We start from the raw sequence: 24900 nt of genomic DNA, 5'->3' as shown, positions 1-24900 counted from the left end.
TAAAAGAAGGGTTTACTGGTATTGTAGCTTGAATTCTTGCCACTTGAGAATGCCTATCCCTTACTTTTCAACTTGGCTAAGTATACATGGTTTTGATTACACTTTTTCCCCTCCAAATTTTATAGTCATTTTTATATTTCTAGCGTTAAATGTGGCTGACAAGTCTGAGATCATTTTGGTTTTTGTCTGAGACTATCCTGGGTTTTTTTTTTTCTTGTGATGATTTGCTTTTCTGCTTTCAGTATCCATAATGTAGGTTTTTGTTGTTGATGTGTTGTTTTGCTGGTTTTCTCTTCCATGTGTTCCTTTCTTTAGAAACTTGGCTGTGTATTGCTTTGTTCTTTAAGTTTTATGTGATTTCCTCAAATCTGTGCCCCTTGCTGTGTCTCAATAGTTTTGTTTTTTTAATCTCTAATTTTAATGTGTTTTGTTTTATGGAATTTTTCTAACATCCAGAAAAAAGAGAATAGTAGTATAATGAATGAATCCCTGTGTACCCATTCTCCAACAGCTATCAATTCATGGCCAGTTCTGTTTCATCTATACTTATTCACTCTTTACTGTCTTTTGTACTCGTTAGATTATTTTGAAGCGAATCCTGGACATCATCATCTCATCTGCAAATAGTTCAGCATGCATCGTTAAAAGATGGGGATTCTTTCTTTTTCTTTCTTTCACACAACCACAGTGCCAGTCTCATTCCTAAAAATAATTTTCCTATCAGTGTTCACAGGTTCCCAGTTATCTTTGTTTAATATTAAATCCATTGCAGAGTGTTAATTTTTGTAAAATATAATTAGAATGCCATAGCAATGCCAGACTGCTATAAAATTTTGGAGACATTTATTCTAAATTTATGAATTTAACACATGACAGATTGACAGATGACAGATTATCTGTCATGAAATCTGGCTGTCCTCTCTCTCCTTTCATTTTCCTTTACTTTGGATAGTCTCCCTTAGATAGGAAGCGTAAGTTTTAGATGATAGATATTGCACATTAGTGTGTATTCTTGCTCACAGTTACTTCTTGTGCCTGAGTTATTTCTATGAAAATAATAACATGGGAATATTTCTTTTCCGTATTCTATTCATGCCACTAGATCCGATCACCTTAGAAGATCATTAGCTAGGCTTATGAGAACCTTCAGTTACGGGGGGGAAACTGCCTTGCTGAAGGTTTAAGATAACATTTGTTAGGTTTCAGCACCCTACTCTTCCTATCCAGATTCCACAGTATTTGGCAGGTGTTTCATAGATAATAAGTTTGGGGTTGTGGAAGTTTATTTTAATGAAGATAGCCTTTTTTTCCCTCTATTTTTCATTCTTTTATTTGGAGAGTTTTAAGAGAAACTCTTAAATGCCTTTTACTTTGTCATATTTAATAAAGACTTTTGCACATCCAAAAAAAATTTAAATGAAAAAGTGCTTCGCCTTTTATTTTGATATCAGTGTTGAGTTTTTAACCTTATGGGCGCTTGGGTGGCTCAGTCAGTTAAGCGTCTCCTTTTGCTTGGGTCATGATCTTGGGATCCTGGGACTGAGTCCCGATTGGGGCTCCCTGTTGAGTGGGGGAGCCTGCTTCTCTCACTCCCTCTGCCCCTCCTCCCCACTTGTGCTCTTTCTCCCTCAAATAAATAAATAAAATCTTTTTTAAAAAAGTTTTTAACCTTAAATGATAATTTTCAAAAATTTGAGGTAATGTGTACAGCAAGGATTTAGAAACACTTGTTCTGAGAAGCTAACAAGTGCTTATTTTAAAGATTTATTTATTTGAGGGAGAGCTTGTGTGCGTGTGAAGGAGGGGGGCAGAGGAAGAGAGAATCTTGAAGCAGACTCCCTGCTGAGCACCAAGCCACCTAGGCATCCCAAGCCCTTATTTTAAATATAGAAGAAGCTCTTAACAATTTGGTATCTTTTGATAGGGACACATGATTTTTCTGGGGTCATCCAATAAAATGTCCCTACTTTTGGGGCACCTGGGTGGCTCAGTCAAAGTGTCTGCCTTTGGCTCAGGTCATGATCTCAGGGTCCTGGGATCGAGCCGGGCTTTGGGCTCCCTGCAGAGCAGGGAGCCTGCTTCTCCCTCTCCCTCTGTCCCTCCCCCCACTCTTGTGTGCACTCTTTCTCTCTCTCTCTCTCTCACAAATATATAAAATCTTAAAAAAAAAAAAAAAGCCCCTGCTTTTGGAGTTTTGTTTATATATGTTGGAATTTTCGTGGTTTGCATCTTACAAGGCAAAGTAGAATTCTGTCTGTATATGCTTTTACATTTCTGTATTATTATGACATTTTACACTAAAGGCATCTCTTAAAACAGATGCATCCTATTAAAACATGTTTTAAAGCAAAATTACATTAACTGAACCCCTTTAAGCCCATAACAAGAGATGGCTTTCCTTGTAAAATTATAAAACTGTTCTGTCTGAATGTGGTAAAATGACAGTTGTAGCAGTGTAGAGGCTTCTGGTTGTAAAGGCATGGAGAGTGGGACACCGGCTGGTTCATTCAGTGGAGCATGTGACCCTTGATCTCGTGATCATGAGTTCGAGCCCCATGGTGGGAGTAGAGTTTACTTTTTTTAAAAAAAGAGCATGAAGAAAAAAATGGTTTTTACTGCTTTCTTTTCTTCAATGTTATCTTAAAAGATGCAGGTTACAAACTTTATCTTTGATGGAATTAAGGAACATTTTTAAATTACAACATGGTAACTGACTAGGTGCCAGTGAAGCCAACCATTACAGATTAGAGCAGATTATAAAATCTTGTGTTCATGAAGATAAACTGGTAAACCTAATGTGAGTATAAATATATTGAGGTTTTTAAACAACTGGTAACGAGTTTAGGATAGAATTATCGCTAGAGGCATAAGCAAAGGAGAAAAATAACATAATTACCAACTTTAATAAAAAGTTGTACAGCAAAGAATATGTAGTTATACTTTATGACTCAGCTCTTGAAAAGCGCACTAATCTAACCAAAATTGTGATATCACTGCATTGGAAGGGTATAGTGTGAATGTATGATGGGAGATAGAAAGAGCTAAATTCGTATCTGCCAAAGTAGGAAGTCAGTAGACTACCTTAAACTGCAAACTCAAGATACAGCAATACAAGTCTTTACTTAAAAATAGAGAGCTAGATAAAAAGAATCAATTAAAAGAATTGAAGGCGGGGACCTCTGGATAAGGGAAAATGAGAGGAGGCTGCTGTTTGCCTTAGTAAACTTGTGGATCTTGTTGACTCTCTTAACTGTACAAAATCAAAACCTAAAGAAAATAGAGCATCCCTGCATTTGAATCATGTTTAGTCAGTACATAGCAAAGTATACTTGCAGTACTGTGTGTTTAGTTTAGTCAAGACATGACAGTGGCCTGTTATGAAATCTTTATGGAAACCCAATAAGCAGTGTATCTTTTCTTGCCACATTCTGAACAAATTATGAAATAAAGCCACGAAGTAGCATGAAATAATTTTATTGCCCTTAAAAGGTTAAATTGGAGAATACACCTTCAAACAAGAACCAAATGGGTCTGCTTTGCTGCACCCCAAAATTAAATAAGCTTATGCACTTAGTCACAAGATTTGTTTGTGGAGTAGTAGCAGAAGGTATGCTCCCTTAGGGCAGCTCACTTCCCTGAGGTTAAGGGCGAAGCCTTATTGGTCATACCCAGTTTATTCATTCCCAAGTTTACCAACCAGGTATGTCATGCAGCTCCCAGCAGAGAGAATGTAGGAGCCTAACTGAGCTCCTTTCTCAATAATGAAAACATCAGAAATGTGGAATTTTTCCAGTCTAACATTAAGTTCTTTTAGCCTAAACACTTTTTAAATTTTTGTTTCTTTGATTCTCAGTTTTGCTATAATAGTCTGCATATATACCCAGTGTACATTCATTTTTATTTGGTATAAAATCAAAGAAATTTTATTATATTTAAAGAAGGTATTTTTTTATGTAATGCCCCCAATTAAAAAGTATTTAATCCAAATATGAAGAAGTTATAGATAATTTGTACTTTATTTGTGGAAAATGAAACCTGAAACTACTTCTGAATATTATTCTCAGAGGTCTATTTTCTTAAAAAGTTTAAATATGTAGTAGAGTATTCAGAATTACATCTGTTTTGTTTTTTTTTTTTTAAGATTTATTTATTCGACAGAGATAGCGACAGCAGCAAGAGAGGGAACACAGGCAGGGGGAGTGGGAGAGGAAGAAGCAGGCCCATAGCGGAGGAGCCTGATGTGGGGCTCGATCCCATAACGCCGGGATCACGCCCTGAGCCGAAGGCAGACGCCCAACCACTGTGCCACCCAGGCGCCCCCAGAATTACATCTGTTTTTAACCTCCGCTAGATTTTGCAAAAAGTAGTGAGTTAGTTCCTGCTTGAGTGCTTGCTATATGTGAAGTCCTGTATAAATGCAACAGAAGATAGTATAGTCATTTCTATGCAGGAGCTTATGGTTAGGGAGGAATGGATAAGACTATTTAACAGGAATAGTACAAAGCAGTACATAGAGGTACCATAAGAAAGTACTTAAGGGGAATTTAAAGGAAGGAGAGCATACTTAGTTTTGTTTTGTTTTGTGTTAAAGATTTTATTTATTTATTTGACAGAGAGACAGCCAGTGAGAGAGGGAACACAAGCAGGGGGAGTAGGAGAGGAAGAAGCAGGCTCCCAGCGGAGGAGCCTGACATGGGGCTTGATCCCAGAACGCCAGGATCATTCCCTGAGCCAAAGGCAGACGCTTAACGACTGAACCACCCAGGCGCCCCACATACTTAGTTTTTTGAAGGGAGATAGACCAGGAGTTGAAATGGCTTTTAGGAGTGCCATCTTAGGAATATCTTACTTTTTTCTCTTAATATTTAGTCTTGATTGGAGGTGCCTGAGTGGCTCAGTCGGCTAAGTGTCCGCCTTTGGCTCAGGTCATGATACCAGCGTCCTGGGATTGAGCCCCTCACTGGGCTCCCTACTCCGCGGGGAACCTGCTTCTCCCTCTCCCTCTGTTGGTTGCTCACCCTGCTTGTGCCCCCTCTTGCTAGCTCTCACGCTCTGTCAAATAAATAAATAAAATCTTAAAAAATATTTAGTCTTGATTGAATCTTAGAATTTAGGATATCAGTATTACAGTAACTTGTGTTCTCATTACAAAATAAGTCTGTCCATTACAGAAAATTTTAAGAAATTCGGAGAAATCCTAAGGGTACAAAGGCCATCTATAATATTTCTCAGATAATCACACCCTCATACTTTTGTTTTATTGTTCAAGTTGTATTTTCTTGAAATGAAATTGAAATCATACTTAATGTATACTGTCTTGAAGTATGTACTGTCCTTTTATCTAACATGATAGCATGTAGAGCATGAATGTAAGTTAGCCTGTTCCCCATTATTGAACTAAGATGAACATTATTTTGCATGTCTTTTTCTGTAGTCTCTGATTATGTCCTTAGGTCACCTTTTTAGAATTTGTTTTCTTGGGACATTTTTAAATCTCCAAGGGTTTGTTTTCTTTAATACTCAAGAAATCTTTGTTAAAGGATATGTGTATTTATTGGGTAATAGTATTTATTTGCATTTATTGAATAAGTCTTTCCCTATTTTTCTTTCCTGGCTTTGGGTATACTCAGACTAATCAGAGGATTTGTGGTTCTCTGTTTTACCAAAACATTTAAATCTCTTTTATTCCTTGTTTATCATTTGAAATTTAGTGTGTATGTATGTTTTATGCTTACTCTTGAACATTTCTGATGCTTAATTTTGAGGCATACACTAAAAAGGTCATTTTTTAAATGTTATTTCTTTTTGGAAAGCAGCCTTACCTACAGTTTGATTCTGTATTTTTCAGGGTTACTTTGAAAGTTGCAACATACACAGAAACCGAATAGCAGGCTTTGAAGTAAAAGCCTATGCTAACCCCACAGTGGTTCGATGTGAAATTCATCATGGGCAGACTGGAGGAATATATGTGCATGAAAAAGGAAGAGGACAGTTCATAGAGAATAAAATCTATGCAAACAACTTTGCAGGTGTATGGATTACCTCAAATAGTGACCCAACAATAAGGTATTTATATGTAATTATGGATGGAAATTACTTTTTCACTTCTTGTGTTACAAGAAAAGTCAAGCTTTAACTCTTACTTTCTAGTCACCTGACTACTGCAAAATAGATTTTCCTAATAAATGTCTATGCATCTGAGTGAACATAGCTACTGCATTTATTTTTAGGTGTTCTGTTTGTTATCTGAGTCATGCATAAAATTATTTTGTGAACAGTTGCAAATGCCATGATTTTTATTTTAAATTCATCAAACTGCATTATAAATGAGTATGTAGGGCCATGTTCTTCTCTTTGAACCTGAATGACCTTGTCTTCTCTTTTTTTTTTTTTTTTGTCTGAGAGTCTGCAGATAGCATAACTCAGGAAAGTAATTATCTCAAAGATTCTTGGACAGAGAGACCAAAAATAACAAAAAGTCAAAACTTCAAGCCATCACTTTTAATAGTTCCTACCATTCCCTCTGGCTTCAGTAAGGAAACAAACAGATCCAGTCTGAAAGGCGTTGGCTAATAAGACTGTAGAACAGAACTATTATAATGTAATCAGTAACGATGAATTATTTTTAATTGCCAAGTTTTATTTTCCACTGGCTTTATGAAAGTAGATTATGGGATTTCCATCTTGCTTAATATTTAGCAAATGTGTCTAGATCAGCTAAAAAAAAAAAGTTCCAAGTGAGGTGGCTCTTTCAGCTTTAGGTCTTAGAAGGAAAACAAGGGAATTTAGAAATTAGCTAGTCTGAGTTCCTCATTTTACAGATTAGGAAACTATGGCTCCTAGAAGATAAGTAATTTTTAAGGTACCATGAGTATGAGTAGCTCTGCAGTTGATTGTGTTAAACAAAGAAGCTCTTGCTGAATAGATGTTTATTTATTATTTCTCATAATTATAGGGGGAATTCTATATTTAATGGAAATCAAGGGGGAGTTTACATCTTTGGTGATGGACGAGGCCTTATTGAAGGAAATGACATTTATGGTAAGCATGTTTTGTTCTATAAAATTTTGGAGCTTGGCCTATCTTCCTGACATTAGCAAAATGGGCCACTTTGAAACCAAGTAGGAGAACTGATCCAGTTTCTTTAAATTCTCAATAAAGATTATTTGTGATATTTATTTGCTTAACAATCATTGCTCACTTAACATTTACTGAGTACCCACTGTGTACCAAGAACTATACTAGATACCAGTGATGAAAATATAAATAAGACCTTAGTCTCAAGGAGTATCTACAGTTTCCTTAGGTTCACTCCTTTCAGTTTGGTACAGACTATAAAGGGAGGAGTGCCTTGGTGGCTCAGTCGGTTAAGTGTCCACCTTTGGCTCAGGTCATGATCCTGGAGTCCCAGGATCAAGCCTCACAGTGAGCTCCCTGCTCAATGGGGAGTCTGCTTCTCCCTCTTCCTCTGCTTTCCTCCCCCTGCTTGTGCTCTCTCTCGCTCACTGTCAAATAAATAAATAAATAAAATCTTTTAAAAAAAAAAAAAACTATAAAGGGAATGGGGCACCTGGGTGGTGCAGTCTTTAGGCGTCTGCCTTCGGCTCAGGGCGTGATCCCGGCATTCTGGGATCGAGCCCCACATCAGGCTTCTCCGCTGGGAGCCTGCTTCTTCCTCTCCCACTCCCCCTGCTTGTGTTCCCTCTCTCGCTGGCTGTCGCTGTCAAATAAATAAATAAAATCTTTAAAAAAAAAAAAACTATAAAGGGAAAATACTTACTCCTCATTAAAACTTTTTGAGATATTAATTCAGTGGACCATTATTAGATGTGTGTGTGCTAGACACTGTTAAGTTCCTGGGCTTTCTCTTTTGCTAGTACTTACCTGGATAATACTTATATAAACAGAAAGCTTACTTAATTCCAGGTATTATTCTGAACATCTTACCTGAATTGAGTCATATAATATTTACATCAACCTGTGAAGTAGACACTGTTAAATATCCCCACTTACTGATCAGGATACAAAGGTACAATGAGTTTAAATAACTTAAAGTCATACAGGAAGGGAGAATTCCTGGGATTCAAAACTTGGTACCCTGGCTTCAGAGTCTCTGCTCATAACTATTATGCCCATACTGCCTACAGTTTTTCTTTTTATACTCCTAGTTCCCTTAGTTTTGTTTTTTAATGCTCTTAGACCATAAATATCTTTCTGAATATGACATATTTCACAAAATCGTGCTTTTCCTAAAATTCTAAAAATTTTAACTACTATGTAATGTAAAACTCTTGCTGTGTTCCAATGAGGCTCCATATGTTGACATTGTAACTTTTATTTTTAAATAGGCAATGCATTAGCAGGAATTCAGATTAGGACAAACAGTTGTCCAATTGTTCGACATAACAAAATTCATGATGGCCAGCATGGTGGGATTTATGTGGTAAGTTAATGAATATAGTTCTAGAATGTCATGCATCAAAACCAGGGGAGAAAGGGTGGAAGAGGACAGAATTATGTCTAGCCTTAGGTAGGCCATATTCAGCTTACAGAGTATGAATTTATGACTCTTTTTAATATTTATACAATAAGTAAGACTCTTGTTCTCCCTGCCAGTATATGGATGACTTTTATAGTATGTGTGGTGTTCTGTAAAATTCAGTCAACTGACTGAATTTAGGCATAGAGAATATACCTTTTTATTAAAGTCTTTAATCATAATTGGCATTATGGGCTGAATTCAAAACAACGACTGATTGGCTGACTTAGATTTTTACACTGGAGTTTTGCTGGTGTGACTGCACTTAGGAGTCTGAAATTTTCCAAAAGTAGTAAGTAAATCCATAATATCTCTGAAAGTACTAATAATACTAGAATATTTTTGAATATTTTTTGGAAAGTCAATTTTTCATTTGAATTTATATTGAAACATAATTGAGCACCTTACGAAATTTTAAAACCATGTATTGGTCCTATAGCTTCTGTTCCATGGTATAACCAAAACTGTTACACACTGATTCAAGTGAGAAAATGTAGGAAATTTCAGAAAGGTCCTTGTGTAATGCCAGGTGTGACTACAATTTTTATTTTCAGTTCTAGAAATGTCTGTCTTAAATCTTCTGCTCAAACTAAAAATAAATATTTTAGTAACCTGAGACCTTATTTTGAATGATTTCGCCAGTAATTTGAAATAGCTGTTAGCTTACTAACTGAGAGATCTTTAGTTTGTTATATATTTTAGAATGAAGTAAGAAGCTTAGAAGTACAAAACCACATAAAGAACAGTATAAATACTTCTGGAGCTTAAACGCAGGTAGAGGCTACACAAAAACAATGTTACTACCATCTCATCCAGATTAAAAAATAAAAATTTAGGTGTTTTTTTTTTTTTATAACTGTCTTTAAAGGGGGAAACACACTATAAACTACTTGTTTGTAAAATATATATTGTATCAATGTAACTTTTATTTAGCATGAAAAAGGACAAGGCGTAATAGAAGAGAATGAAGTTTATAGTAATACTCTGGCTGGGGTCTGGGTGACAACTGGCAGCACTCCAGTACTGAGAAGAAACAGGATACATAGTGGAAAGCAGGTAAAATTATTTTGGACTCCTATATGGGAAATACATTGTTTTATGAACTTTTTTTTGTCATTTGAAAGCAATTTTTTTTTAATTTTAGGTTGGCGTTTATTTTTATGACAATGGACATGGAGTGCTAGAAGACAATGATATCTATAATCATATGTATTCGGGGGTTCAGATAAGGTAAACATTTTTCACATTTGGCTTTCTTTTGGGAGGGAGTTGGGTGGGAGTATGGTGGGGTATGTAGAACTTTCCTTGTTATTTAATGCTCAATAAAATTTCCTCCTTTTGTGTATATATATATTCATACTCTTAGCACATGCTTGGCTTAAATTGTCAGAAAATAGCTTTTCTTGAACCAGCTGAGGATAGCAGCCAGTGGCACATACGCCTGCCTCAGGAGCATGTTTCCAGTCTTCTGTCATCCACTGTAATAGTCATAGTTGCCAATGTACCCCATCGTACTTGGAAAGTAGAAGGCTATATAAAAACACTTGTGAGCTATACCTGGCATGTTATAGGCACTCAGTATATGGGAGCTTCTGTTTTTACACTATTTCTGTAAAAGTATTAGTTTTTTACATCCCTCTTTCCTGTATTTTAAGTTTTAGAAACTGTAGTAGTACTTATAATTCAGCCCTTCATTTTATATATGAGTATACAATAATAGTAGTCACTTAATCTAACCTCCTCAGTTTAATTTATATATTAGGAGACTCTATAGTAATAATATAATCTATAGCTAAGTGTATTCTGTGGGAATTAGAATTAAGCAAAATTAAACCAGTGTCTTTACCGACAAACAGAGCATCTGGAAAGACTTATTCTTACTGTGATTAATGAATTTTTTTTCCACTATTACCTCATATAACATGGGATATGGGAGTAGAAGCAGTTAAGATGGCATTATTTTCTATTGTATCCATAGGACTGGAAGCAACCCCAAAATTAGACGAAACAAAATCTGGGGAGGACAAAATGGTGGAATTCTTGTTTATAATTCTGGTATGTTTAACCTTTCATCTTTTTCTTATTGCTAATTGCCTTTAGAAATACACTTTCCCAAATAACATAACCTAAATTTTTATACCTGTAGGTCTAGGCTGTATAGAAGACAATGAAATATTTGACAATGCAATGGCTGGAGTCTGGATTAAGACAGATAGTAATCCTACACTAAGAAGAAATAAAATCCATGATGGAAGAGATGGTGGCATCTGTATATTTAATGGGGGTCGAGGTATTGTTGTTAATTTTGCATTAGTAAAAAATCCAGTTTTTCATTATTCTTCCTCCATATCCTTAATGATCAGTGACATTGCCAATTAATATAAGCTTTAAATTAGTGAATCTCAGTCTTTTTCCTTATCAGGTCTTGAGATGGTTTAGGTTAGTGCCTAGAGGTAAAGGAGATAGATGTTCACACAATTTTTCTTTTCTTTTTGTGGCCATCTTCAGTGTGCTAATTGTTAGGCATTGTTAAGGTAGAATTTGTTTACATTTTCTCTCTGGACTTTCTATTATTTAGAATAGTGATATGATTATACTAAATATCAAGGTCCAGTTATAGAACTAGGTTAGAAATTAACTGGCCTGTAAATATATGAAAATGTCTGTAGTAAATAAGTATTGCTTTGTACCTGTTTACAGCTGTGTTTGTTGGAGAGTGGACTTAACGAAGCCAAGGTGTGCCTGGTTTTGTATACATAAAGGTCAACTCATTTTGCATTGAGGCAAAAGTTCCACAGTCCCTGCCCCTTGCAAATGTATGTTGTTCAAAAAGACTAGGGGAGAATGTCAGATGCAAATTTATCACCATTCCTGAAATGTCAGTAACCCAGCACTGTACATATTTTATGTGAAAGGAATAGCTAGTTTTTACTACAACATAATCAACGAAATTTACTACAGCCAAGCAGTGATGCTTCCATTACTGACAGACTCTGAAAGAGCTCATAATCTAGTAATTCAGTAAGGTGACATATCTGATAGGAGTCTTTACAAGATTTAATGAGGAAACACAATACAGTGGATCGTCTTATTTGTAAAGTGTTGAGAAAAGGTTCATGGACTAAAATCACTCGAGCTGCGTCTTGAAAAATGAGTATTCACGGGTAAATGTGGGGTGGGGAGGCCATTCCTGGTGTAGAAAGCATAATTCACACTTTCATTTGTTTTGTACATATTTATTAATCGAACACCTCTGTACCAACAACTGATACAGATGCTAAAGATACAATGATGAATAAAACAGTACTACATCCAGAAAGTTTATAGTCTAATGGCATATTGTAAACAAAAGTCTAAAAGAAACAGTAAGGCACAAAGAGGTACTGAAAGTTGGGGCTAGAGAAGGGGCAAGCCCAGATTCTAAGAGACTTTGTATTCGGAATTCATACTGGATCTTTGCAAAAACAAAGATTAGAGATAGGGACTTGGAGTAGTCTCTTCCAGGGGAAAAGCAATTTAGAGGTCAAAACTGAAATGACACAGGCGGGTCAAATGTCTACAGAAATAATAAACTTTTTGTGTCTTCAGAGAGCAGAGAAATGCTAGTACACAACTAGTAATTCACTATACGTAAGTAGGTTTTATAGGAGTAATACTAGCTAATTCTTTAGTGCAGTGTATGTTTACATGTATTAATTCATTTAATCCTCATTATAACCTTATATGTAGGTGCCATTATGCCCAGTTTAGATAAAGAAACTGAGACAAAGAGTAGGTAAGTAATTTGCTTACTCAGAACTAGGTGGTGGTGGTGGAATCCGTATTTGAAGACCTGAAATCTGATTCCTCAGCTCATTTTTTAATCATGTTTACTCAGAAGAGAGAATAAATTTGATGGAGGGAAACTGAAATCTTCTAGAGGAAGTGACTTAAGGAAGAAAGAAGGCAGGACATTCCAGGATGAGGAAATACAAACCAAAGGCATTAGAGATAAAAATGTATAGCATATTCAGAACATAGGTGATGTAGTTAAGACAATGGACTAGGTTAGGGGAATATCTTAAAAGAAATAGTTTTTAAGCAGAGAAGGGACATGATAGAGTTGTAGGAAACTGGGAAGAATAGCAGGAGAGTAAAGGAAATTATCAAGTAATGATTATAGTGAGAAATAGGTACCAGTCACTGGGAATGCAATGGTGAGTGAACTTGACATGGTTCCTGATAACCATGGAATTTCAAGTTATTGGTTAGAATGGTTACATGCCATTTTAAGCAGTTTCTGGTTAAGTCTTCCCTTAAACTCTGAATTTCAGCTGAAAAATTAGTCCTTTGAGTTTTATACAGTGCAGTTAATAAGAAACTAAAAGAAAACCTAAATAACACCAAAAAGGCTAGTAAAATTTGTTATGTGCATTAGCCTTAATCTGAGGAAATATTTTATTATAGGTCTCCTTGAAGAAAATGATATTTTCAGGAATGCTCAAGCAGGTGTTCTCATCAGCACTAATAGTCATCCAGTCTTAAGGAAAAACAGAATATTTGATGGATTTGCTGCAGGTTTGTATTTTCTTTTGTTACCTGTAGCTTGTTTTCTATAAAGTGTTTGATCTTTAGTATATTAATTCTTTTTGCTTAATAACTGAAGGTGTGCAAAGTGTGTTGCAAGAGTGGCTGAACGCCTGTCAATTACCAATGGCTTATAAGAGCACCTAATCCAAGTTTTGAATTCTTCTAAGCCAAACTACATCTCTCTCTTGCTATTTACTAGTAATTATGAAACCTTAATTGGGGTAGAATGCAGGCTTGTACTACCATTTGGAAAACAAATTCAAGCCCTCTGGCTTCAACCTTTTTTTTTTTCTTCAAGATCTTGGTAAGTGAAATCCAAGTATCGTGCATATGTTTCAACTTTTTGCCAGGGAAGACGACACTTTTTTCTTCATACGTACAACTAGTGGCTACCTAAACATACTTCTGGGCAGGCGTTATCCTCTTTTTCTCGCCAAGAAAATAAGTAGTAAGTTATGAACCATCTGTAGTAGCATTCCTTCTTTTAAAGGATAGTGGACTATTAACAGTGAAAAATGTTATTCTCAGTGACTCAAACGTGTGCATAACGTACAAGTTAAGAAACTGTAACGTGATGATGTATCTACTGTTTGTAAATTTTACTTCAGGTATTGAAATTACAAATCATGCAACTGCAACACTAGAAGGCAATCAGATTTTTAACAACCGGTTTGGAGGCTTATTTTTAGCATCTGGTGTTAATGTGACAATGAAAGGTATGTTGGAGTTTGTTCTGCCTATAAATACACAAGATATGCCATGATAAGATAATGGTATCAGAAGCCATTGCTGTCACTCTATCAAGTTAACTACAACTCAGGGAACTATTTTGAAAGCTTCCACTGCTCTAAACAGTTGGCAGCATCTTACACAAGGAAAATCCATTTCTATTTTAAGCTGATTTTTTTTACTTAATTGGTTAGCCTCCTTTAAATGCCTTAAAAAGGGGACTCTTCTATTAGAATAATCCTATAACCTATATCTTTTATCTGAAGTCTTTGTCCTCTAGAATTTTACTTATTTTTTTCTTTTATTACAGATAACAAAATAATGAACAATCAAGACGCCATAGAAAAGGCTGTTAGTAGAGGCCAATGTTTATATAAAATATCAAGTTATACCAGCTATCCCATGCATGATTTCTACAGGTATATTTCTAAATTACTTGTGAGTCTTGAAAAGGGGGAGATAGTGATTTTCTTTTCTAAACCGGCAAGACATTTTTAGATGTTTCTCTTAAATGTAAGCTAAAGGTAGAGAAAATTGGGTATTTGCCAATGGAAAGAGAATATAATTGAGAATTTTGTATTTGTCCATATTAAGTTCTGTGATCAGTCTACTTGAGGGTTCTGTTTGGGACCATAAATACGGGAAAGTATACTGCGACAACTGCTGCTATCACTGCAAAGGTGGAACATAATGCTTTTGCTTAGGAGTTTCAAAGTAAAGTTCTAATTAAGTGTCCCATATACCCCAGTCACTGAGTGGTTTTTGGCTCCCTTCCCACCCCACCCCCAGGTTAAATTTTTTTTAATTGAAGTTTCAGCTGCCTTTCTACAATTTGCAGATCAGTGGTTTTCCTCAGAAGAGACAGGAGATTGACTTACTACATTAAAGTCCTTTTGCAGAAATTAATCTGGGCTAGAGCCACAAAAATTTTGGTTTTGGTCCTCTTTTAAGCCATAGGTCATAGGGTAAAATGCAGTATTTTGAGGAAATAACATTTCAAGAAAAATAACGTAAGCTTTTGCTTTTTAGATGTCACACTTGTAACACCACAGATCGAAATGCCATATGTGTGAACTGCATTAAGAAGTGCCATCAGGGACATGATGTAGAATTTATTAGACATGATAGGTATGTAGCACACTTGCTTGCTCTATTACCCACTTATTTTCCCCCCTCACTTTCCTAATTTTTGGGTTTTCATTTTGCTTTAGGTTTTTCTGTGACTGTGGTGCTGGAACACTGTCTAATCCTTGTACATTAGCTGGTGAGCCTACACATGATACAGATACACTATATGACTCTGCTCCACCTATAGAATCTAATACATTGCAGCACAACTGAATTCCTTCCCTAAAGAAAAAGTCCTGCCATTCTAACATCATAACTTAAAACATTTTTTTTGGAAGAAGATTTAAAATATTTGCCCATGCTACAGGAAGAGACTGTATTAAAAATGGATACACGAGGTCAGTTGACACTATGAAGCTCAAGCTACCAAAAAGAAAGTGGCAATATATTGACTCAGGATCTCAAAGCTGGGTGTTTTAGCATTACTGTGTAAAGAACTTTTGAAGGGACAGAAGTGAAGAAATAAGCTGCAATTTTGTACAGATACCAACTTCTGAAAAAAAGCTGGTGTTTTTACAACTAGCATTGAATGCAGTCCAATTTGCAGTAGTACTCTTCAATAGACAAGCAGCTTTGTTGCTGCCTTTATGGACATGGGTACCAATTGCTTTTGTAATATGGTAAAAATGTGAGCTAGCACTTCTGCGTTTCTTTTGATTTTTTTTAACATGTATTCAGATTGAGAAATATGATTTTAATGCTTTAATCTCATGTAGTTTGTTTTTAATTTCAAGCAAATCTTCTTGTACTTGAATGTGCCCTGTTTTGTTAGCACACCTAGACTTGCTGTAACTGTACTCATGTCCCAGTATGTACGTTCTTTCTATGAAAGAGAAAACACTAATCTTAAATTATATCCAGCAATGTTTCTGGTATCCTTTAAGAAAAGTTAAGACTTATTATTTCCTTCCCTTCCCTGTGCAGCATTCAAAATCACCCCTAGAAAAAGTGAGTGTTTTAATGAGACTTCCTAGGAAGGGATGCACTGTAAAACAAAAGTATTCTTGTAACTCAGTTTTGTGAAAGGTAAAAACTACTATGTTTTAAAGTACACTTTAGAAAGTCTCTTCAAAACAGTCCTGTATTTGAACTCTGTTCATAGTTTTTTTTTGAACAGTTTAGACAAACTGCTGGAAATTAAAAACAATTTCCTGCATTAAGCTGAGACAAGTATATATACAGCCCTATACAGTTTCATAGCTCCCCCCCCATTTATGTGTATTGGTGACAGTGGGTATAAACAGCCTGAAAGTGTATGCATGTACCATAACATCTAGACTTAATATATTGTGGAGTATTCAATAACCATTATGTAGAAGGTAGATAAGAATTAAAAGGGTTTAATTTCCTAGAAAGAAAATGGAAAAATGGTCATTTTTAAAAAATAAAGTTTATTAGATCATAATGTTGTCTGAATTTACCACCTTTGTCAAAGCCAACTCTCAGAGCTTCCAATGTAGTCTATAATTCCTTAATCAAAGTCAGCAACTTAGGGACAGCTTCAGCATCTAGAGTCGACCTTTCACTAGCCAGGCAAACTTCCCTTAAAATTAAAGAAAAAAAAAGTTTTAGTTCACGTTTTTCCATAGTGTATCAACCATCCCCCTTTACGGTTTTAATAAGGTCAGCTGCATGGCAAAATTATATCCAAGTATAATTACCGAAATAATCGCAGTGATTGAGTCATCTTTTCAAATTCTCTTGCTTTTCTATGTCCCTTTTGAATAACCTCCTCTGGAAGATTGGCAAGCCTTGCTGCATTAAAGCCATAGCTTTTAGGACAAGCTCCCTTAATGAATTTATAGAGGAAGGTAATAGTCTCCTGGCTGGGATCCTCACATTCATTTTCTACCATGCATGCCTAAAAAAGGAAGATACTTTATTATGTTCTGTTCAAGTGCTAGTAGTTGAAGTACCTGACTTGATTCCCTCAAAAATCTAAACTTCTGAATAAGCAATTTATACATACCATGTGGCCCAGGCGAACTGCAACATTTTGAGAATAATCTTCTACTAATGAATGGTAGTGGGTAGAAAACAGTGTACGACACTTTATGTTCTCAGCAAGTTCTTTAACAACCGCATTTGCTATTGCTGTTCCATCAAATGTTGCAGTACCTCTTCCTATATGAAAGTAAAATATGCCTAAGTTATTGACCTACCTTATACCAAAAAGGATATACCTCACAAAGGAATGACAAAAGGAGGAGGATAAAACAGTAACATCAATTAGCACAACCTAATAATAGGCCCTGTTTAGCTAAATAGATCCACTTATCAGCCCTGGGGAGTAGGGTGCATTTCTATTTTTAAAGATTTTATTTTTAATCTCTAGACCCAACATGGGGCTCAAACTTAAAACCCTGAGATCAAGAGTCACACGTTCTACTGGACTGAGCCAGCCAGACGCCCCTGCATTTCTCTTTTTAGAGTACTTTTCAGGTACCAATGATCTTCAGAAATGTCCTATTAGTTTCTCATTGAAGTTTATAACAACTGTATATTAATAGGAAGAAATTTAGAGCCCTGATAATTAACCAAACACCTTTTATCTCCAATTATGAGTCTATGGCACAAAGGTGAGTACATTCAAATTTTAAGAAAGGTCTGACCATCTTCAAGAAAAATTAAAGTTTTAAAAATAACCTTCAAATGGAAATTGTAATGTCTTACCTAATTCATCCACAAGCACCAGAGAATGTGCTGTTGCATGCGTAAGTATACTGGCAGTTTCACTCAACTCCACAAAAAATGTACTTTCACCTAAAAAAAAAAAAACACACACACACACACAGGAGATCTTTTTAAAAATCCTAAAATAGTGCACGTTCATCTTTTTGGTTCGTATCATGAGCTACCCAGTACTAAAGGTTACATCTCACGAAGAGATTATGCAATTCTTAATATTTTCAAATGCCTGAAAGCACTCCACTTCACCTAACACAGGAAAAATCAAACATCTAATTTAAATGGCTCATACAAATTTCAAGGCAGATGTATTTATACAAAATGTAGAAATGAACTGTCCAATAATAAAGCCTTAGGTGAAAAAGAAAACTCACCTGACATTATTCTGTCTGAGGCACCAAGTCTAGTAAATACTCTATCAATTGGTGTGAGCCTACACACTTCAGCAGGTATGTAACAACCTGTCTGAGCCATTACAGCTAACAGGCCAGCCTGTGAAGGAAGGAGGAAAAGGTCTTTACTAACTGGTATCAAAGAAAAACATACAGATAGATATAGATAAGAACAATTATGTAGGAGTCAGGCACTCTTTAAAAAAAAAAAAAAAAAATCATTCACAATCCAAAGTGAAGCCCAGAAAAGCAAGAGGCTTAGGGCCTAACTGGCCTTAAAACCTCAGAGCCTATGAGGTTTTAACCCACTGCATTAGTGATTCTCAACCCTGGCTGACTACCAAGAAGTCCCTTGGGAGCTCTTTAAAATTATGGATGCCTAGAACAAATTCCAGACCAAATGCATCCATTTGGGATGATGGAACCCCCTCTGTACTTTTTTGGTCAAGCTCCCCCAAGTGGTATTAAAAAACAAAAATGGGATTGAAAACCACTGGACTTGACTTTACTGCCTCTAGCTAGTTAGCAAAGTTGATGTACCTAAGTATGAGATCATACAGGAGGAGAGCAGGGGGTCAGCAAACTTTTAGTCAAGGGCCCAATATCTGTCAGGTTTCCTTTCTACAGCCCTTTAAAAAATGTAAATCATGTTTAGCTCAGTGGCTGGCCAACCCGTCATGTATAAAGAGAAAACAGATATATTTATTGTCTTTCCTAAAAGCAGTTTCCAACAGTTTAATTAGAGGTCATGAATTTTATTTGCTCTCCTACCTGAACAAGTCTTTCATGGTTCTTTTACAAGGATTCCCACAAATGAGTCGTGAGTAACAAACCTCCAACATTTTTTCATTATAAATACATCTACCTTCAGAGGAAATCAATCAAGTTGAAGAGTTTGTAAAGAAATAACCTGAAATCTCTCTTGAATTTTTAATGTATGCTCCCCATAACATGAAGCATATATTTGATAAATACAATTCTCAATTTTACAATACAAAGCATTTTCCCTTTGCTTCCTAGTCTGCTGGTGACTGAATTCTATGTAATCTATGTGCTATTTGGAAAAGGGTGGCCTAAATATGTAATATATTCCTGAAGTAGACAAATGACTTTGTGTACCTGTGTACCAAGACCTTAAGGTTCAGTTTACCTGTCTCATGAGCGTAGACTTGCCCCCCATGTTAGGTCCAGTAACAAGCACACAGTAAGCTTTGCCATTTTCCTCTTCCTCTTCCTCACAGCCTATCAGAATGTCATTTGGTATAAAGTCATCTCCAAAAAAAGTCTTCGTAATGCAGGGATGACGTGATCCTCTAAGGTCTAAGAAGGGAGGAGTGCCTTCTTCTGGCAACAGAATTACTGGACGACACATAGGGCCATCACCCCCTCGACTGTAGTTAGCCAGGCACAATAACACATCTGTTAAAGAGAAGGTAAAAGTGAGGCTTCATCATTTTTGAGGCTGCTTGAGAAGCACAAAGATCCAACTAATATAAAAAGTCTTTCAAAAACACTTCAGTGGAGGGTGATATGTTCTGGTTGCTTTTCATACATTTTTTTTCCTAACAGTAGGCACTCTAGAATTACTAAAATGCTTTGTTAATGCATTCATTAACAGAAAATGAGTCACCAGCCTAAATGTTTCATGTGTCTTCATTGTAGCACTTGTAGTGAAATGAGAGATAACTCATTTTCATCTCAACATCTCTCCCTTCAAAGTAAGACTTATTAGTCCCCTAACACCTGGACCAGAGGAATACCAAGGGGAAGCTAAGAGATCCAACAGGGAAATGCTATACTGACCTCTTTTACTTGACCTGGAGCTAACAATTCTTAGAAATGGAATGTTAACACAACACAATGTTAGCACACTGATACAAAAGAATCTTAAGAGGAAAATAAATTCACCAATTTTGAACACCTGTGCTGAGGGAAGATTTAAATTACCCACCAAACCATTCGAAGCTGTATTGGTCTAAGGAATAAATGTGGCACAAACCGAAGGATGCTATTCAATTCTGGACAGCTGTATTCAGATCAAAACAGTTCTGTTACAAATTTGGGTAAACTACAGTTACTGTATTTTTAAAACACGGGGGAAAAAAACAAACAGCAAAGGCTCCAAATAAGTCAGGAATTCAAAGAAAAGGTTAAACTGAAAAGGTTGCCAAATTACAAATATATAAATCAGGGCTCTTAGAAATCAACTATAAGAAAGTGTGGTAATATGGGCTAAGAGAAAAAAGGTTAAAATCCTGAAATATATGCATGTAAAGAGATCAACTGAAAATACAAAAAGAAGTGATGGACCAAAATAGTTTTAATTCAGTCTAACAAAAAAGCTTAAGAAAACAGTATTTAAAAAAAAAAAAAAAAAAAAAAAGGGNCGGGTGCCTGGGTGGCACAGCAGTTAAGCGTCTGCCTTCGGCTCAGGGCATGATCCCGGCGTTATAGGATCGAGCCCCATCAGGCTCTTCCGCTATGAGCCTGCTTCTTCCTCTCCCACTCCCCCTGCTTGTGTTCCCTCTCTCGCTGGCTGTATCTCTATCAAATAAATAAAATCTTTAAAAAAAAAAAAAAACCAGTATCAGATACTAAAGGTACTAAAAATCTGGGATGCCTAGGTGGCTCAGTCAGTTGAGCATCTGGAACATAAGACTTTTGATCTCAGCTCAGGTCTTAATCTCAGGGTTGTGAGTTCAAGGCCCTATTAAAAACAAAACAAAAGCCCCTGCTTTAAAAAAAATAAATAAATAAACTAAAAACCTATCAATCTTTCATTCAATTATTCCAGACTGATTAAGGCCAAAAAGTGAACTTAAATTGCTACAGGGAAACTAGTCATTTTGTCTAGAGAGGAGGCAAGTATACAGTATACACACAACAAAATACCTTGTTACCTGTGTTTAGACATATACCTCAATGGCAGATGTCCAATGGATTAAATCTTAATGCATAACTGGGACACAAGGCATGACTAACCAAAGCCCTAGGAACAAGCTTTTCAAAGTCTTACCCAATACTGCGATGCACTCAACAGCAGACTGCCAGTCCTTGTAATTTTTATCAAAGTTATAGAACAGTCGCCGCATGCAGTCCTTCAATGATGTGTCTCTCCGTTCTTCAGCATTTATCAGATTAGCCAACTTCTTCTCAATAGTTTTGGTCCAGTACCGCTTACAGCCCTTCTTGGTAGATTTCAACTCATATTCTTCGGGCAAATTACGAGTGATAAAATTCTCTGGAATTTCCAACTGATAACGGTTCCTACCGATCCCCCAGTAGACAATGGTCCTACAGCCTATTCGACTACGCTGTTTCTCCAAGTATTCCAGGAGGCTCTGTTCATTTTCTTTTATGTCAGCAAGAGCTTGGTCATAATCAGAGTCAAATCCTGCTTTGGGAGTAATTAGTCCAGTCTTTCGAGCCTTTTCATGATCAAAGGCTGTATCCCATCGGTTCAGCTCTAGAGTCAAATCTGGAAAACGGCCCTCAGGAGTTTTTGTCTGTAGAGTAACAACCTGCTTAAGGATTTTAGACTTAAAGTTGTCAACGACTTCTTCCATAATCTCTATAATTTTACATATTACTTTGAATCCTTCTAGAGCAGAAAGAAAATCAATAATCTTTTTTTTGCTGTATGTAGTTTCTTCATACATGATAGCCCTGCTATCTGGGTGGTTTTGGCTCTTGAGGGGAGACCCAACATTATGAATTTTACTCAGCAGCCTCTCAAGGTCTGGAAGCTTCTTTAGAAGGTCTACCACATCAGAGATTTTGTCAGGCACAACCATTAGATCTTCTATAGCATCTAGACGATCATTGATAGCATAAGGGCTACAGAGTGGGGCACAAAGCCACTGCTTTAGAAGCCGTTTACCAAAGGGAGTATGGCAAGTATCAATCTTTTCTAGCAGGGTCCCTTCAGTAGAACCATTTGTTCCATTCATGAAAATCTCCAAGTTGCTTAATGTCACAGCATCTAGCACCATTCGTTGATTGGCTTTAGCAAAAAAAGCACCAGGTCCTGCAGCACTGACCATGTCAGAATCCAAGGGAATGTATTCTTCAAAATTAGCCATTGATAAAAGCTCTTGATCAATAAGACATTTTTTGAGGTAGAAGACACAACCACCTAGAGCAGACAGGGCCAATTCACTCTTCTCTCCTGGTGTCAACCCAAGAGAATCAGACTCTGAGGTCATACCTTTAAGCACCTGGGGTAACATCACCCCACTGTCCTCATTTAACTTTTCCTTAAAATATCCTTCTTCAAGGAGAGTTCTCAAAGTTTTGGCTGCATCCCAAAACTGGGAGCCTGGTATCAGACCTTCCTGAAGAGAGGAGGATAATGAACCCTTCAGAATCATCTTCGTTTCTGTTGAGAGATTTCCTTTCTCAAATAAGACTTGTACTGGAGGATAGTGTGCCACCAGAGTCCTAAATCTGGAACAATGGCGATCATCTGAAAACTGACCTATGAGAAACTTTCCCAGTGAGGTATCAACAAAGCATACTCCATACACCCGAGTGTGGCCAGAAGAATCCTCCTCTTTTTCTTTGAGGCTAAGGAGATACTTACTGTAGTTCTCAGAGGGGTCACCTTCCAAAACACTGTAGGTCTGTGTACCCTTGGTAATAACTCTACAGATCTCCCTCCTCACCACTCTGTCATACTTAGATATATGTGCCATCTTCCGGCATCGTGCCTCCATCATTTCAGGGGTCTCAGTCTGTTCCACTCGTGCTACTTTATAACCTTTCTGAACCAGAGAATCGGAATATCGGCCAAATGCAATTTCAGGGAAACCAGAATGAGCCCAGTTGCCTTTCATGAATACCAGACCTAGTTTGTTGACTCCAATAAGAGCATCCATGTGGTACAGCTCATAAAACTTCCCCACCTTATAAAATATAACAAGATCAAAGTTCTGAGACTTAATCTGCCACCACTTCCTCATGCCAGGAGTACAGGAGTTAAGGAAATCCTCAGGAACATAGAGTGTGGATGCATCAAAATCAGGGTGATCAGGTCGCCTCCTGTGTAGATCTCTTCTCTTTTCCTCCTTGAGCCACTCTAAAGTTTCATGATACCAGACAGTGGGGCGACTACTATCATCGCATCCTCCACTAATGTGGGCTTGAGATTCAGAATTTTGAGGGGCAGAGAAAGCATTCAAAGCACTCTTGGTTTCTGATGAAATGCCAGTTGATCGTTTGGTGGCCAAGGGCATTTCCTTCCTTGAACTTTTCCTTTTGAGAGAGCCATTTCCAGTCACCATTTTCTTCCGCTTTGAAGCAACTTTGACAGGACTCTCCAGGCCTTCACTGTCACTATCCCCCACCCCACTGCTTAGTTCATCACTACTTCCTTCCTCCTTAGCATCTGGCTTGAATTCCACATCAGAGCCACCAATGTCACTCTCAGAGTCTGATATGACCCTTCGTTTTTTTATTTGGCGGCTACTTCGCCTAGATCCTTGGACCTTAGGCTGTACTTCCTCTTCACTTTCAATTTCATTATCTTCTTCACTCTTATCTGATGAGTAAGTTGCACCTACCTGGCAGGCAAAGAAAGAGTTATTTAAATACAAAACAAAATCTGGAAAGTTACAGTACTACTGTGGAGTTCTCTCTCAATAATGCTGTAATATCCTGTATCAAGAGAAAAATCCAGCTCCAGGAATGAAAAACAGAAAAATATCAATTTCAGTAGCATCACACTATTAAATGATTCTCCCTGATAGTTTTATCCTATACAATAGCGAGGAAGCCATTAGCATGACCACACATCCCAAATACCTACAGGTAATACCCTCATGAACAGTCATCTGTGGAAATAACTTTAAATCTCTGTCATCTTTCTTCCAGGGTCATCTCCCCTCTTCCAGAGGGACACATTATGAAGTTTGCCATTTTATAAATTCTTTAGTTAAGAAAGCAGTGCAGTCTATACGGGTTTCTCGTCCTTGCTCTTCCACAAACCAGCTGGGGCTTCTTGAGCAAGGTACAATTCACTTACCATGGATCTCCCACACATGTGCAGTTATATGAGGCTAAATTATCTCTGTATTACCATCCAATTCTAAACCTTTCATTAATGTTACAACCCCTGGCCCCAACCTCAAAAATAAGATTAAAAACTTTCTTTCATTTCTCTTAAAATACGCATTAGATTAGTTTGCTTATTCCCTATCTGTAATAGAATAAAACATAATATCAGGCTTAGTCATAAATGAATCTCTTAATCACACAGTTAATTTGTTAAATCAGAGAAGAATGATTTAATTCACTTTTCAAATACTGACCATTAACATTTGAAACCCAGGCTGTATTTCAAGGATATTTAACCTTCTTACCTACCCGAAATACAGAAAAAAAAAACAAAAAACAAAAAGTACTGAGAGCATTTGGTAATTAATTTCCAGGGGTTGACCACACACTCATACAGAGGCTTACTGCCAGACATCATGACCAATTTTATCACCATGTCCTTACTGTCCTGTTACTTGTTACCAAAATGGTACTACCTCTTAGCATGTGTCTTCCACCAGGCTTGAAGCTTGAGAACTCAAGCACAATGGCTGCTGAGATTCTAATCTAACTTAGCCTACAGTCCTACAGAAGTGTAAAAGTATGTGTATGAGTATTTGGGGTACCTGGGTGCTTGGTCGGTTAAGCATCCAGACTCTCGATTTGATTTTGGCTCAGATGATGATCTTGGGTTGTGAGATCAAATCCCTCATCAGGCTCCACGCTGAGTGTGGAGCCTGCTTAAGTTTCTCTCTCCCCCCTCTCCTCCTGCCCCCCTCCTCGTGCTCTCTCTCACAAATAAAAAATAAAAGATGTGTATGA

At 36.9% G+C, this 24900-nt stretch overlaps 2 protein-coding genes across 4 annotated transcripts in view; one reads left to right on the top strand and one right to left on the bottom strand.

Moving 5' to 3' along the window:
* FBXO11 (F-box protein 11) overlaps positions 1–16370 on the top strand; it is a 25802-nt gene extending 9432 nt beyond the window's left edge. For both annotated transcript variants that reach the window (XM_034659093.1, XM_002912424.4), the window contains 12 exons: positions 5849–6066; positions 6956–7041; positions 8349–8443; positions 9473–9595; positions 9684–9769; positions 10518–10594; positions 10686–10829; positions 12986–13096; positions 13717–13824; positions 14148–14256; positions 14867–14965; positions 15049–16370. In XM_034659093.1, the coding sequence (XP_034514984.1) occupies positions 5849–6066; positions 6956–7041; positions 8349–8443; positions 9473–9595; positions 9684–9769; positions 10518–10594; positions 10686–10829; positions 12986–13096; positions 13717–13824; positions 14148–14256; positions 14867–14965; positions 15049–15178 (1386 nt within the window). In that variant the 3' untranslated portion in view covers positions 15179–16370. The remainder of the gene's footprint in view (positions 1–5848; positions 6067–6955; positions 7042–8348; positions 8444–9472; positions 9596–9683; positions 9770–10517; positions 10595–10685; positions 10830–12985; positions 13097–13716; positions 13825–14147; positions 14257–14866; positions 14966–15048) is intronic.
* MSH6 (mutS homolog 6) overlaps positions 16337–24900 on the bottom strand; it is a 23155-nt gene continuing 14591 nt past the window's right edge. For both annotated transcript variants that reach the window (XM_002912423.4, XM_034659092.1), the window contains 7 exons: positions 21062–23606; positions 19196–19464; positions 18028–18145; positions 17639–17728; positions 16935–17089; positions 16627–16826; positions 16337–16508 (listed from right to left, as the gene is read on the bottom strand). In XM_002912423.4, the coding sequence (XP_002912469.1) occupies positions 16427–16508; positions 16627–16826; positions 16935–17089; positions 17639–17728; positions 18028–18145; positions 19196–19464; positions 21062–23606 (3459 nt within the window). In that variant the 3' untranslated portion in view covers positions 16337–16426. The remainder of the gene's footprint in view (positions 16509–16626; positions 16827–16934; positions 17090–17638; positions 17729–18027; positions 18146–19195; positions 19465–21061; positions 23607–24900) is intronic.

This window comes from Ailuropoda melanoleuca, chromosome 4, assembly GCF_002007445.2.
Source record: "Ailuropoda melanoleuca isolate Jingjing chromosome 4, ASM200744v2, whole genome shotgun sequence".
NCBI lineage: Eukaryota > Metazoa > Chordata > Mammalia > Carnivora > Ursidae > Ailuropoda > Ailuropoda melanoleuca.
Note: the sequence above shows the minus strand (reverse complement) of the source record. Positions and strands in the feature narration are given on the sequence as shown.